Raw genomic sequence first — 12,852 nt, forward strand, 5'->3', positions numbered from 1 at the left:
TCATCCATGGATCAGTATATCTAAGGTACTCTTTCACTCTATCCCCAAGCGTTCAAACAACCTTCAATACACGGCCCGACAGCAGTAAACATTAACGTTTTAAATAATTTTTCCTTATTTATTGGTTCAATCTGTAACATTATATTTCCGATCTAAAAACTGATTTGATTAGAGTAATAAGCATTGTTACGTCCTCGTCCAGCTTTTCTGTTCCTCCTTCCGTTGCTAAGAATTGGGGGGAGAGATACCGGAGTTTCCCTACAAGAATAGAGTGCCTTTTGTTGTATTTGTACATTGTTGCTTTTGAACTAATAATTTATGTGTGTGTGTGTATATATACGCGTGGACGTTCACTTGTGCCGTGCGCCCTTGATCGATCATGTAATGCCAAAACACAGTAACACAGAAAGAAAATTCTACTTAATTTTTTTGAGAATGAGGTTTGTTTACTGTAATCGAGTGCGCTTAAATAGACACGCGATCGTACCCTCTAAGTGGGTTACGTATCGGGTGGATATTATCATCTTCCGGTTCCTGTATACTCTGACACGCTGTGTTCGATATCGTCAGCGGATTTTTTGTAAGTGTGGAAAGTGTGTGTATTAACCACTAGTTGAACAACAAAGTTACTAAAGACCTCTTTTTTTGCTTCTAACCTTGATCCTCAGACACACACACACACATACAAACACGACGAATACACGCTGCACGCTTGTTGGAAAAGAAGGATGATCTCGCTCGATCTGAATTGATCGCTGAAAGAACCGCTCATTATTGCTACTACTAATCGTCCGCTCTGCTCTCTATTAGTAAACCGTCTAAAAACTCGAAGTATGGTTGGATGGTTGGAAAGGTATGCTACAAACTACCTTCTCTACAGCAAGCTCGATCTTTCTTTTTCCGATCGTGAAAGAAGAAGAAGAAGAAGCGCTTTTTACCAACCAACGTACCTGGAGGGCGCACGCTACGTAATCTCACTGTTATTTGAATAAATCTTATCGTTTAGTTTAAAAATAAAATTGCCACCGTTACACAGTATAGCCAACTGTTTCCGCTTTCCACTTCGCGCACAACAATATATAAAGTAAGACCCAGAGAGAAGTTACGTACACACCTTACCATATGTGGTTGCCCTTGCGGGCTTTCTCTTACGCTCAAACGCAACTCAAGCCCTCAATCGTACGTATTTTGTGTGTGTGTGTTTAATAAATATATAAATCTGCATTTAACTGTACCTATCGGCGACTGCGGCCGTTGTTTTCCTACACCTTAATCATAAACGAAGGGGCTGGGGGGACACATTTTACATAGGATGGGGTGGTGAGGCCAACCTTTAAAACATTCCTATTCTTAGATTTAGCCAACGAACGAACGAACGAACGAATAAATCGAACGGTAAAGAACCTTTTCTGTACTATGCATTGAATTTCTACCATGCAAAGGAGTTTTCAGTGACAAAATAGTCCTTTTGTGTTGTGATTTTTAAAAACCTTTTTGCTGCTGTTTGTGAATGTGTTCCCTGTACGCTATGGGAATTATGTGTGTTGTTGCTATTTCACTACCATGCTGTCGCTATACCAGCGAAACGATTTGAAGAGGCAATTAATTTAAGATAATATACGTTTTCATCTGTACATACAAAATATGCGCGCGCGTGTGTGTGTATATATATATAAATCGTTACTTTCGTTCGAATATGGCCCGATCTGGAGCTATGCCCCAACTTCGGTGACAACTACTATCGGCCTAAAACGTAGCAACGTAGAGGCAATAGAGATCTCGGGTTTTGTTTTTCCTTCTCCTTCCTCCTTCACGACACACATTTTCCACCCGTCGGAATTATGCTACCAATTCCTTTCCTTACCACCAACGTGATTCGCGGTTGTTTTTTTCTCTTGTTTGTTCTAGTTAGAAAAGAAATGTAAATCCTTTTATACATGTAAACCATTCTAGGCGTGTTTACTGCCCACCGTACCGTACCGGATCCTTTCTGCCCGTGGTCGACGAGAGCGCAAAGTGCGTTGCAAACAAATAAACAGGACAAACACACATCAAACTGAATCGTGATTGCTATGAATGTATTGGTTGGTCTGTTTTGTTGGCTTTTACAAACTAAAGAGGGAAGCATTGGTGTGGCGCGTACACTTCAAAGGTACACCACCCCCCGCTAACGGATGTCTTTCTCTATTGGCGCTCTCGAGTAGATCGCTTAAAAACTACATTGCGTACGGTTGGTGTGGGGTTTTCTATGTGGTACACGTTTGTTACTGATTGCTATTATTGTTTTAACCGGTTTTTTACTTCGACCCACTTCGACACCTGGCGCATCCTTGCTTATACTCTGCATAAACCACACGAGCGGTCCTAAACGGTGGCCGGCGTCGAAGGCTTGCTCGGACCGGTGGACGACAGATCACCGGCACCACTGCCGCTGTTCCCCGCCATACCCGGTTCCGGTGAGCTGGCGGTGGCCGAACAGCTCGGCTGCACTGGTACGGTGCTGGTGGCGATTGCCTTGTCCCGGTCGCGCTCACGCCCCGGACGGAACGCTTCCAGCAGGGCGTCGACGCGCGCCTCGGTCGGGGCCCATCGGGCGTACCCGGCCGCATTCTGCAACCAGACCACCATCGTGCCGACGATGCTTTTAAAGTTCACCTCCGATCTGCAAAAGTGCAAAAGAAAAAAAGCGTATGATTAGATTCGTAGTTGAGCATAAATTGCCGCTGCTCCTACAGGTATTTGTTTTGCTGATATATTTAGTGAGGTGGTGCACACTGCTGGTGAAATGAGTGAATTGCATTTGTTTTATATTTTTTTAATTAAACAGATTCTTATAGCTATAGCACTTTAATTTAACAATGTCATGTACATTTCGCCCCTGCAGACGAGCTTCATCAAATACGAAACGAGCTTCGTTAAATTCAGACGATCTTCAACAAATACAAAACGATCTTCGTTAAACAAAACCTAAAAATTGAAAAATTATACAAAAATAATTATTTAAATTCAGGATGTTTTGTGGCAAAATGTTCAAAGCTTCCTACTTTCAACTAATAGTATGTAGCAGTGGAAATTAAAGTTCAATATTCGTTGCATGCAGCAGAAGCAGCAGGATTCGCCGAATAAGTTATTTACTTTTCGTGTGAATGGAATTAAAGCACTATATTTAGAAAATTAGAAGTAAACAAAAGGCTTCTCTTGGTTGAAAATCATGCAAAAGAAATTGAAAATTATGATGAAAATGAAATGAGAAATAACTTCTTGGGCTCGGTGAAAAACAATGATTACATTCGAAAGTGACTTAGCTTACCGAGTTTTCTAGGATATATAAAACAATTACCCATCAAAAGAAGGTTAGCACACATGCTCAAGTAAATCATTACGCACACTACAAACGCCTGCGACAAATGTGCCCGCTTCAGAGGGGGGTTTAATGATTTGCTGACTCAACTACAACCGGTCCCACTAACCGATGTGGTATGTTTGTGTATTTCGATTACTCACTTTGGTATACAATGCTGCAGGCCATGGCGATACTCGTGCTCCATACCCATCACGACCACCTGTTTGCGCTTGTACGGGCTGTCCTCGATCTTGGACAGACACTTTAGCGGCGGATCCTTCCACTCTTGCAGAAACACAATGAAGCTGTGAAGGCAATGGCAAAAACATTCCAATCAGTTGCATTCAATATCGCACAAACATTTCTCCCCGTTACCTCAACGGTTCGACCGAATCCGTCAGCAACCGGTCGATGTGCTGCAGGCTCGCATCGATCAGCTCCTCGCAGTACGGTGGATTCACCTGGAACGAGCCCGACACCGGCTTAAAGTCCAGAAACGAGCCCCGCGACCCGAAGAACGAGTCCGTATCGCCGAACGCGGAACAGTACTGGCGGAAGTAGCAGTTCAGCGGGCTGGCAAAGCACTCGAACGTCACGTTAAAGTGGTGGTGCAAACACTCGAACACTACCGCCGGCAGGGCCGCCTGCGTCAGCTCCGGTTCCTGCTGGTTCGGGTTCGCATTGTTGCCGAGAAAGGTGGCGTACCGCTTCAGCATGCAGTACGCCCGGCCGATGAAGAAATCGAACTTCTTGTCATCGAAACAGTTGTACCGGTACAGCTGCTCGAGCTTCTGCAGGTGCGATATGTTTACGACGTGCGTGTCCGGCGCCGCCATCACCGCCGTGTTCGTGTACTTGATCACCATGTGGTCGCGATCGTTGCTGTAGTCGATCTGCGGCATGCGGGGCGAAGGCAGCGCGAACTGCACCGGATAGCACCAGACCTTGCGCGTGACGGGCGGCTGCAGCGGCGCGGACAGCTCCGGTATGCCGTGCTCCTTCAGTATTTGCGCGTGCCGCTCGCGGATGTTGCGCGCGTGCTGCATCGACAGGTGGTAGAGCTTGGCGCACAGCTGCTCCACGCTGACGCGCACCGTCGCGATGATGTGCGGTTCGCACTGGCGCTGCAGATGCGTCAGCCGGTCCTGGAAGTCCTCGTAGCTGGCGCCGACCGTGCGCCGCAACCACTCGTACGCCTCGTCCGCGTTCCACTTGACGATCTTTTTGCTCTCCTCGCTGGCGCCGCGCCGCTCGACGATCTTTTTCGCCGCGTCACAGTACCGGGAGAGCTGCTTGCGCGCGTCGCCAGTGAACTTTGGCTTCACGATCTTGATCGGTATGTCGCGCAGGATTTCGCGATACATCTGGGGCGAGATTTCGGGCGTGCACTGGCTGGGCAGCAGCGGATCGATGCCCTGGTCGATGATGCGCCGCTCCATCAGCCAGCGCTGGAAGGAATCTTTCGGCGGCGCGATCGATTCCCGCTTATTGCACAGATCCTCGTACGTTTTGGCGAGCCGGAGCGTGAGCGAACCGCGCAACGCTTCCACCTCCGGGTAGGGCTGCGGGAAGGTCGTGGGCAGTCGCTCGTAGATCAGCACGTTCGTCGGCACCTCGAGATCCCACGGGCCGGGCAGGACGTACTTCTTGAGCGGTGGCGGCCCACCGACACTGCCGGCACCGGGCGGGAGATGGGCGGAGTGATGCTGCTGCTGCTGCTGCTGCGGCTGCTGCTGGGCTGCGTCCTCCGAGGCACGTCGTTTCAGCGTGTGGTGGCTGTGGGGCGAGGGATGGGAATTGTTGTTGTAGCCGGTGCTGTTGTGCATCGGCAGTGGACCGTTCAGCGGGCTGGTGCTGCAGATGCCGAGCGGGTCGGTCAGTGGGTCGAACTGGGGGCCACGGTTCAGCTGGGGCGGTTCCCAGAGCGATTCGCCGGTCAGCTTGTTCCAGAAGTACGGTCGCCCTTCACGCTTGGACCAAAACTTCCGCCAGCCTTGCTGCGTCAGCTCGGGCGCCAGCTCCTCGTTGAAGTTGGCACCGGGGGCACCGGGGGCGGCGCCGGACGGGGTGTGCGCCACGTCGGGAGGCGTCGTTTTCGTGGGTGTTAGCAGCGGGGCGCTGATGGTGGTCGGGCTGGACGCTTGCATTTGGGGCGATTGGGCCGGATGATGCTGGTGGAGCGGTGGCACCTGTTGCTGCTGGTGCTGCGGGTGTTGCTGTTCGGCCAGGGAGGGGTTGGTCAGCTGGTCCCAGGCGGACGGTGCCGCCGGGAGTATGTTCTCCGTTTTACTGCTCATGCCAACGTCATTCATGTTGTGGCTTTCGTCCTGAAACGAGGAATAAAATGGAACGGTTTTGGGTTATGATCTTAGAGAAACTTAAATTAATTTAAAAAAATATATGAATTTCAAATTAGTTAATCAAATATTCCAGTACAATTTCTTTAATTTCAATTGTTAGAAGTTTAAATCGCTTTTTCCCAACATAAACAGCGTATGCATCAGTTATTGCACTCAATTTAAATTAATATATGATAAGTAATTTATGCTTTTTATATTTACTTATCCTGCTACAACTAAGCTAGTTTTACACACGCTTTTTTAATCAAAATAAAAGAGATTTTTTTTTAATTTTTGTCGAATAATAACGAGTAGCTGATATCCACAATGAAATTAACGAAAGTCTCTAACATAACTAGTCAAAAGAAGCTCATTAAAAGTAGCTAATTTAAAATCGCTATAAAAGGTTTTAAAGGTTGACAAGACTATTGGGACTCTCTGATTTTCGTTTACTGAGGTTCTGATTCTTCCTAGAATTACTAGTAATTTGCATTAGTTACAAGAAAACGTTCCCATCTCTGATTCCAAAGACCAAATATTTCACCCTGAACTTGAAGTATTAGAGTACCCCAGGATCAACTGGAGTCGATTTAACGGATTTCCTGTTAAACGACGTGAAAAAAGAGCTTTCTTATCGCTTGCCAAACCGTTGTCTATGCAACTGAGATTTCATTTTTCGAACGAGCATTCCTTCCGTTGTGATGAGATGCATCCTAAAACGAAAAAAAGGCAAACACCTTCCGCCACATGAGCGGATCGTAAACAGATGCTTTCGGAAGCTGCATTTAGTGCTACTGGCCGCATTATGACGGAGCTTCCCCCCCCCCCCTCCCCTCTGTTGAATTGGTTCGGGACGTTCGTGCAACATTCGGGGGAAGCGCGATGCCTGCCGAGGTGTCACATGGTGGTTGTTGCGTTTATTGCAACCGGTTCCACACACAACAAAAAAAAATCTGTTGTTCCTCGTAACGATCGCTACAACATATGCTACAAAGAAAAAGGGGGAAACACATTAGCATCACCAAATGCTACTCACCTGCGATGGCGGGGTGGTGGTGGTGGGAGATCGTTAGACAGAAAAAAGCGCGCCGTTTTTCCCGTTGCGTTTTGCTGGTGCGCGCGAACCGTGTAGCCAGGCCTCCTCCCTCTCCTCCGTCTCTTATCGTCTTGGTAGTCGTGTGTGCGAGGGAACGAAAATAGCTCTTGAAGAAGAGAAAAAAAACCCGCCAAAACGAACTAACTGCTTCACTCTGTCGTCGTTGTGCTCCGGAACTACCCGATTCCGTACGTGTTCCGTGGCGTTCGATATGGCACTCTTGCGAGGAAGTGGCCTACGGCAACACCACAACAACAACGACAGCAACAACAAAAAACTACCTGCTGCTGTTGCTGCACCCCCGCCAACGGTCCGTATGCATCTGTTTACTGCGCAGCTAACGCAAACTATCCACCAGCAACAACACAACGAAAGGCAATACGAATAAACACACACTCGAAAACCCACCCCACCCCACCACCAAAAGCGGGATCACACACACGCGTCACGGATTGTTTTGATGCGCACGACGCACCACCGCTGCTCGCTTCCCAAACGCTCTCGAGCTCGAGCTACTGCGGCACAGAGCACAGAAGGGCACAGCGCTTCAGCTGCACGGAGCAGCAGCCGTAGCAGCAGCAGCAGCAGCAGCAGGTCGGTTTTGGGTAAAAAGATGCACTGGCCTATTTCCGCACAGAACCGCATCCAACTCGGCGTACTCCAGCGTACCGAGCTGCGGCATCGAACGCACCACAGTTTCACGCACCGATCGGCCGCCAAAACATCGCGCAAACTATCGCAAAGCACGAGAAATCGGTGACGAGGAAAAATTCACTACAGCCCACCGTCGTACGCCATTTGCATTTTTTTTACTTCTGTCGTTTTCTCGCTGCCTGGCGAAGCACGGTCAGAGTGACCAGAAATGCCGAGTTATCTGTACAGGCGGTCCCCGAGATACACGGTTAATGGGGACCGAAAACGGCCGCAAAATACCGCGTATCTCGAATTTCCGCGTAAGTCGAATCTCGTGGTTTCCAGCTAAAATATCACTGATTTTCGTGCAATTTTGCAAGTAGGGGGCGATTTTAGTCACTTTATGAGTTATTTGATATGATTTTGACTGAACATAATAGTGTTAAATCTTTTGAAACAGTTTTTAACATTCGATCAAAACGGAAATTATTTGGCAATTTATAATTGATGTGTCAAATCAGTACAAATTGCTCAAAGAATTGTCAAATTTAGAAAACCACGTATCTCCGAATCCGCGTATAAGCGGTACCGTGTATCTCGAGGACCGCCTGTACAGATAAATCGATATTTCTGGTCACTCTGGAACTTTTGACGAGATGGTCCGGTTTATAAGGGCGGGTTCAGGTGCTTCGAAAGTGAACGGGACGCGGTGCGTGATTGTCATTTTAGTACAGCATATTTGTTATCGTGTAATGTAAAGTTGGGTGCATTTTTTTATAACATGTCTTCACTTAAATAGTTTTTAATTATGTTGTGATGTGTCTGTAATGTGTAGTTTAAGAAAATATTTTAATTTTGTATTGTTAGATTCGTGTGCTAAAACTGTCCACTTTTTTGTTGTTCTAAAACAACATGTAGCATTTTCATCGGGCAACAGTGACGAGAATATTTCTATGGGTAGAAGAAAAGAATGTCAAACAATGATTTTTCATGTCTTTTACATGACTGTTCAATATTGAAATATTTTTTTATATATTATGCCTCTCCACTTCATGATGATTACCCTAACGCAGGATTGAGAAGGACGGAGGTATCTTTACGATAATATTACTCTGATAGGTATATTGAAATATTTTGTACGAGCAAGTGGAGGTATCGGCACATCCTCAGCGGAACCCCCCAAGTCATTCACACACCCAAGACGATCAACATACCCAGGTGACAACTGTTCTACATTTTTAGCTTAAACTACTTGTGAACAGCTCGATTTAACCCATTGCCTCATATAAACGTTTGAAAACATGGGTGTGTGAGTGAACAACACACGAAGTTTATGTCAGAACTTCGGTAGAAGCCGGGCAAACAGGAAGCTTGCAGTTTCGTCCTCGGTGTACAACAATCAAAACACTGAGTAAGAAGAAATAAACGATCTATCCAGGAGTATCAGAATAGCAGGGAAGCGCATTGACCAACAAAAAAAGTGAAAGAGTGTTTTACAATATACTTTTTGTTTCATACGGATTGAAAAGTACACATGTTTTTTTTGGGCCGGTAGCTTTTGCACAACGTGATGACAATTCTCAAAATGGCACCAGCAAAAACGCTTCACTCTGACGTTTCAACTGTTATAATAAGCTTAAAGTCGTTGATATCGCCAGCTCTTTAAGCTAACTTTAAGCCTGCTCTTTAAGCTTCCAGCAGCTCGAAAAACGAAAAAATCTACTCGAAAATGTCACTTGGGTAGTTTCATCAAGAAAAAACGAGATCATACTCCATCGAATATCATGGTATTCCCAACCATCCTTATCACCACTTATCAGGACACAGCTGAGACATGCATATGGCCAGTTCCACTGGTGCCAACCGCTGGTTCCAGGATCTCTAGCACCAATGGCTGGCTCCAGGGCACTACCTTCTAAAGCAGGTGAACCTAATGATCTGTAATTGACCTCTTGCAATCATCAATGATTGAATCCTGCTGTGACCTCGCAGACCTTTTGCAGACAGTAAATCCCCCTCTTGTTGGTCCTCTTGTACGCACGCGTTTGTTAAACCAATGCTGTCTCTTTCTTACATATGTTTTTCCCTAATTTTCATTATAACATATAAAGAAAAGTCTTATCATCATCATAAAGATCATTATCATTGTCAATAAATAAAAGAAAAAAATTGCAAAAAAAAACATATATTTTTGTAGTTTAATTGAAAGGATTTTCTTGTAAATTAATAGAAAACTAAAATTCATCCAACAGCGTTAAGTCATATAGCTCCGTCTACGACTATGACGGGTACTCACTAGCCACCTTACAAATAATAGGTAGTCTCCCTCATCACTAATTTCTTAACACCTTTCTTTTTTATTCCAAAATTTTTACCTAATCCAACTAAAAAAAAATCACCTGTCCTTACATTTCTTGTGAAATGCCATTTCAGGTAAAAGTCCACATCACGAACCTACCACAACCATTCCAATAGGAATTCCACAGCCCTCAATTCTCAAGGCAACACTTTGTTTACAGGACTTCTCTACCCGGAGAGCCGGCGCGCTCTCGTCCCATCTCTGGCTGGCGCCTGGCTCTTCCCGTAACTCGTGGGTGTTCTTGTGCCCTTCTTTACCTAAGCCCTCGTATACCCTTACCCACGCACATACGCACATTCCGGGGCAAAATTTATGGATTTGTTATAAAAACTATCCAAACGATCGTGGTACGCTGTCAGTTACGTTTCAAACCAAGATCACAGCACATCGTGATCTCGTCGGAAGATCCGCATCATTCCAAGATGTTTAGGGAATACAGTTTGTGCGCTGTTGCGATAGTGCTGTACGTTTTTATCGGGCTGGTTAGTTCAACCGGGTTCTACATCGACAATGGTGTCGATCAAACCGTCCGGGAGAAGAGTGTCGAGCTGCACGAGCGGCAAGAGATTGAGCATGAAATTCTCGAACTGCTGGGACTTCCCGATCGCCCCAACAAGCAGCATGTGCATCCTTCCTTAAGGTAGAGCGCGGATACTCATTACAATCGAAATGTAATGATTAAACATGGAATGGAAATTAATCGCATTTTTTATTGCTTTTTCTTCTTCCCTCACAGAAAATCAGCACCCCAGTTCCTGCTCAACATCTACCACAAGTTTACGGAGGAAATGAGCGGTGGCCGGCGGCGGAAACGGTACGCGGACGGCGCCAACCTGCTCACGATCGCCGACGAACGGGCGATCGGCGAGAGTGACGTGATCATGTCCTTTCTCAACAAAGCCAACCGCCATCTGCCCAAGATCCGGCATCATCGCGGTGGCCATCGGCTGTGGTTCGACACGGCCGAGATCGATGCGGAGCGGGACAACAATCAGCTGCTGTACGCGAGCTTGCGCATGTACAAGAACCGCACGACCGAGCGGCCCTGGGATGCGATCGTCCGGGGCCGGCAGATAGTGGTGCGTGCGTCACTGATCGGTGGGTACGATGCGGCAAAGGACGGGCATCGGTTGGAACTGGTGGCGGAACAATCGGTACCGTACAACTACGACGGCTGGGTCGAGCTGAACGCTACCCAGGCCATGCAACGGTGGGTCGTCGAGCGGGTCGCCAATAAGGGCATTTTCGTCGAGGTTTACTATGCGGAAAGCCCACGGAAGGAGATTCTGCCGCACGAGGTCGGTTTGATCCTGTCGAACCGGTTCGGTCGCTATCAACCGTTTCTCGTGGGCTACTGCAAGGGGCCGGAGCTGGTCAAACCGACGGCAGCCCTTGCCGGTGGCAGTGGGACGGTCGGGGGGCGCTCGAAACGCAGCGTCCGGCGAAAGGCGGGAACCGGCACTGGGAAGCGCAGCGATCGGGTGCGAAATCCGTTCCTGGAGCGGTTCGGCGGCGGTGGCGAACGACACAAAAGCTGCCAGATACAGACGCTGTACGTGAGCTTCCGGGATCTGAACTGGCAGGATTGGATCATCGCGCCGGACGGGTTCGGGGCGTTCTTTTGCTTCGGCGAGTGTAACTTCCCGCTCAACACGCACATGAACGCGACGAACCATGCGCTGATACAGACGCTGGTGCATCTGATGCATCCGACGCGCGTCCCGAAGCCGTGCTGTGCACCGACCAAGCTGAATCCGATCTCGGTGCTGTATCATATCGACGATGCGAACATTAATTTGAAAAAGTATAAAAATATGGTCGTTAAGAGCTGTGGCTGTCTGTAGGGAGGGTGCTGGGGCGGAGGGGGGGGGGGGGTGAGAGCCTTGTGGCGTTTGATGCTTCCAGTGATAGGGGGAAGGGAACGAGAACAAAATGTAGAATAGGCTTTAAATAAAATTAATGAATTAATTATTGGACTTTTAATGGAAATTTAATGGATGATCATTAACTTACTCTAGAGTGAGGCGTTTTGTTTAATATTCAAATTACACGTTCAAGCATTTAAAACTACAAAAATAGCACTACATTTAGAAGCATTAAAAAATTGAAATGATTAAGATAAAAATAAAGAAGAGCGCTTTTAGTCACCATCATGATGAAATATAAAAAAATAAAACAATTAAAAGTAACAAACTAATACGAAAGAAAACAATAGAACATGATGTGACATTGAAATGGAAAAAAATGCTAGGGGAGGACTGGGTAAAGATGGACACGTTACGGGAAATGTAAAAAATCTAGGGAAATAAATACAATGCCGATGAAAATGGTCATACTCTATTTTACTCTCATGTTTTATCAGAAAATGTGTTGAAACTGTTAAATTTCTATCAATTTTAAAGGTTTTTTTTCGTGCAATTTTGAAATATTTGTGTAAAACGGACACCTGATGTGGGAAAGATGGATATCTTGAAGAGTAAAATGGACACCTATAGAAAATGTTAAAAATTTAAGAAAGTTTACAGTATTTTAATACATCTTAATGCATTCCATGTCCTGATACGTACATCAAACACATCTTGGCAACTGCAACGACGGTTCATTCAGCCGTAAATTTAGGAATTTTAAGCGCCTCTTCTAACACATCGTAGAATGTAGAATCTTATGCTTTTTTTTCGAAACATCGGACACTAGCAGCTCCAGCTTACACAACAACAACAACATGCTAGAACTTACCTTTAGGAAATTATTCAATGGAGAGTCCGCGATCCCAGCGAGTTAATGAGGGACTTTTATAATAGGTCAACCCATTTCTGATCTTTTTAATCCCATAGAATCTCTCATCTATTTCTGAACGATGTCATATTAATACCTCTTCTTTTTGTTGATTGAAGTTGTAATAATTACTTTTATAGTGTATTTATAAGAAATGTCCGTCTGTACCTACCTTCCTTACGTAATGTAATGATGGAAGTATTAAAGGAATAATTAATTAATTAATATTCATTATTTATTACTTTAATGAAACACAGAAACAGAAAAATAGAAAATAAAACAACATAAAAACTGGATGAAAACAGAA

General features: G+C 45.9%; 2 protein-coding genes across 3 annotated transcripts; one reads left to right on the top strand and one right to left on the bottom strand.

Moving 5' to 3' along the window:
- Nucleotides 1-91: 91 nt before the first annotated feature.
- On the bottom strand, nt 92-7,604 carry LOC121599179 (mRNA (2'-O-methyladenosine-N(6)-)-methyltransferase). Of its 2 annotated transcripts, XM_041926770.1 has the most exons (5): nt 7,060-7,604; nt 6,719-6,884; nt 3,719-5,670; nt 3,505-3,648; nt 92-2,662 (listed from the first exon to the last, which is right to left on the bottom strand). In XM_041926770.1, the coding sequence occupies exons 3-5, from the start codon at nt 5,653-5,655 to the stop codon at nt 2,365-2,367; spliced, it is 2,379 nt and encodes a 792-aa protein (XP_041782704.1). In that variant the 5' UTR covers nt 5,656-5,670; nt 6,719-6,884; nt 7,060-7,604; the 3' UTR covers nt 92-2,364. The 2 variants fall into 2 exon arrangements, with proteins under 2 accessions (XP_041782704.1, XP_041782703.1); XM_041926769.1 differs by having other exon boundaries at nt 6,719-7,604.
- Nucleotides 7,605-10,192: 2,588 nt separating this feature from the next.
- LOC121600355 (protein 60A-like) lies at nt 10,193-11,614 on the top strand. The gene is made up of 2 exons (XM_041928852.1): nt 10,193-10,410; nt 10,507-11,614. The coding sequence occupies exons 1-2, from the start codon at nt 10,193-10,195 to the stop codon at nt 11,612-11,614; spliced, it is 1,326 nt and encodes a 441-aa protein (XP_041784786.1).
- The last annotated feature ends 1,238 nt before the right edge of the window (nt 11,615-12,852 follow it).

The sequence above is a fragment of the Anopheles merus genome, chromosome 3L, assembly GCF_017562075.2.
Source record: "Anopheles merus strain MAF chromosome 3L, AmerM5.1, whole genome shotgun sequence".
Classification (NCBI taxonomy): Eukaryota; Metazoa; Arthropoda; class Insecta; order Diptera; family Culicidae; genus Anopheles; species Anopheles merus.

Coding starts and splice junctions, on each gene's coding strand:
- LOC121599179 (XM_041926770.1), bottom strand. CDS start 5,655: ATGAATGACGTTGGCATGAGCAGTAAAACGGAGAACATACTCCCGGCG. Junction 3,649..3,718: donor GATTCGGTCGAACCGTTGAG/GTAACGGGGAGA, acceptor TTGCCTTCACAG/CTTCATTGTGTTTCTGCAAG. Junction 2,663..3,504: donor CTGCAGCATTGTATACCAAA/GTGAGTAATCGA, acceptor GCACTTTTGCAG/ATCGGAGGTGAACTTTAAAA.
- LOC121600355 (XM_041928852.1), top strand. CDS start 10,193: ATGTTTAGGGAATACAGTTTGTGCGCTGTTGCGATAGTGCTGTACGTT. Junction 10,411..10,506: donor CATGTGCATCCTTCCTTAAG/GTAGAGCGCGGA, acceptor CTTCCCTCACAG/AAAATCAGCACCCCAGTTCC.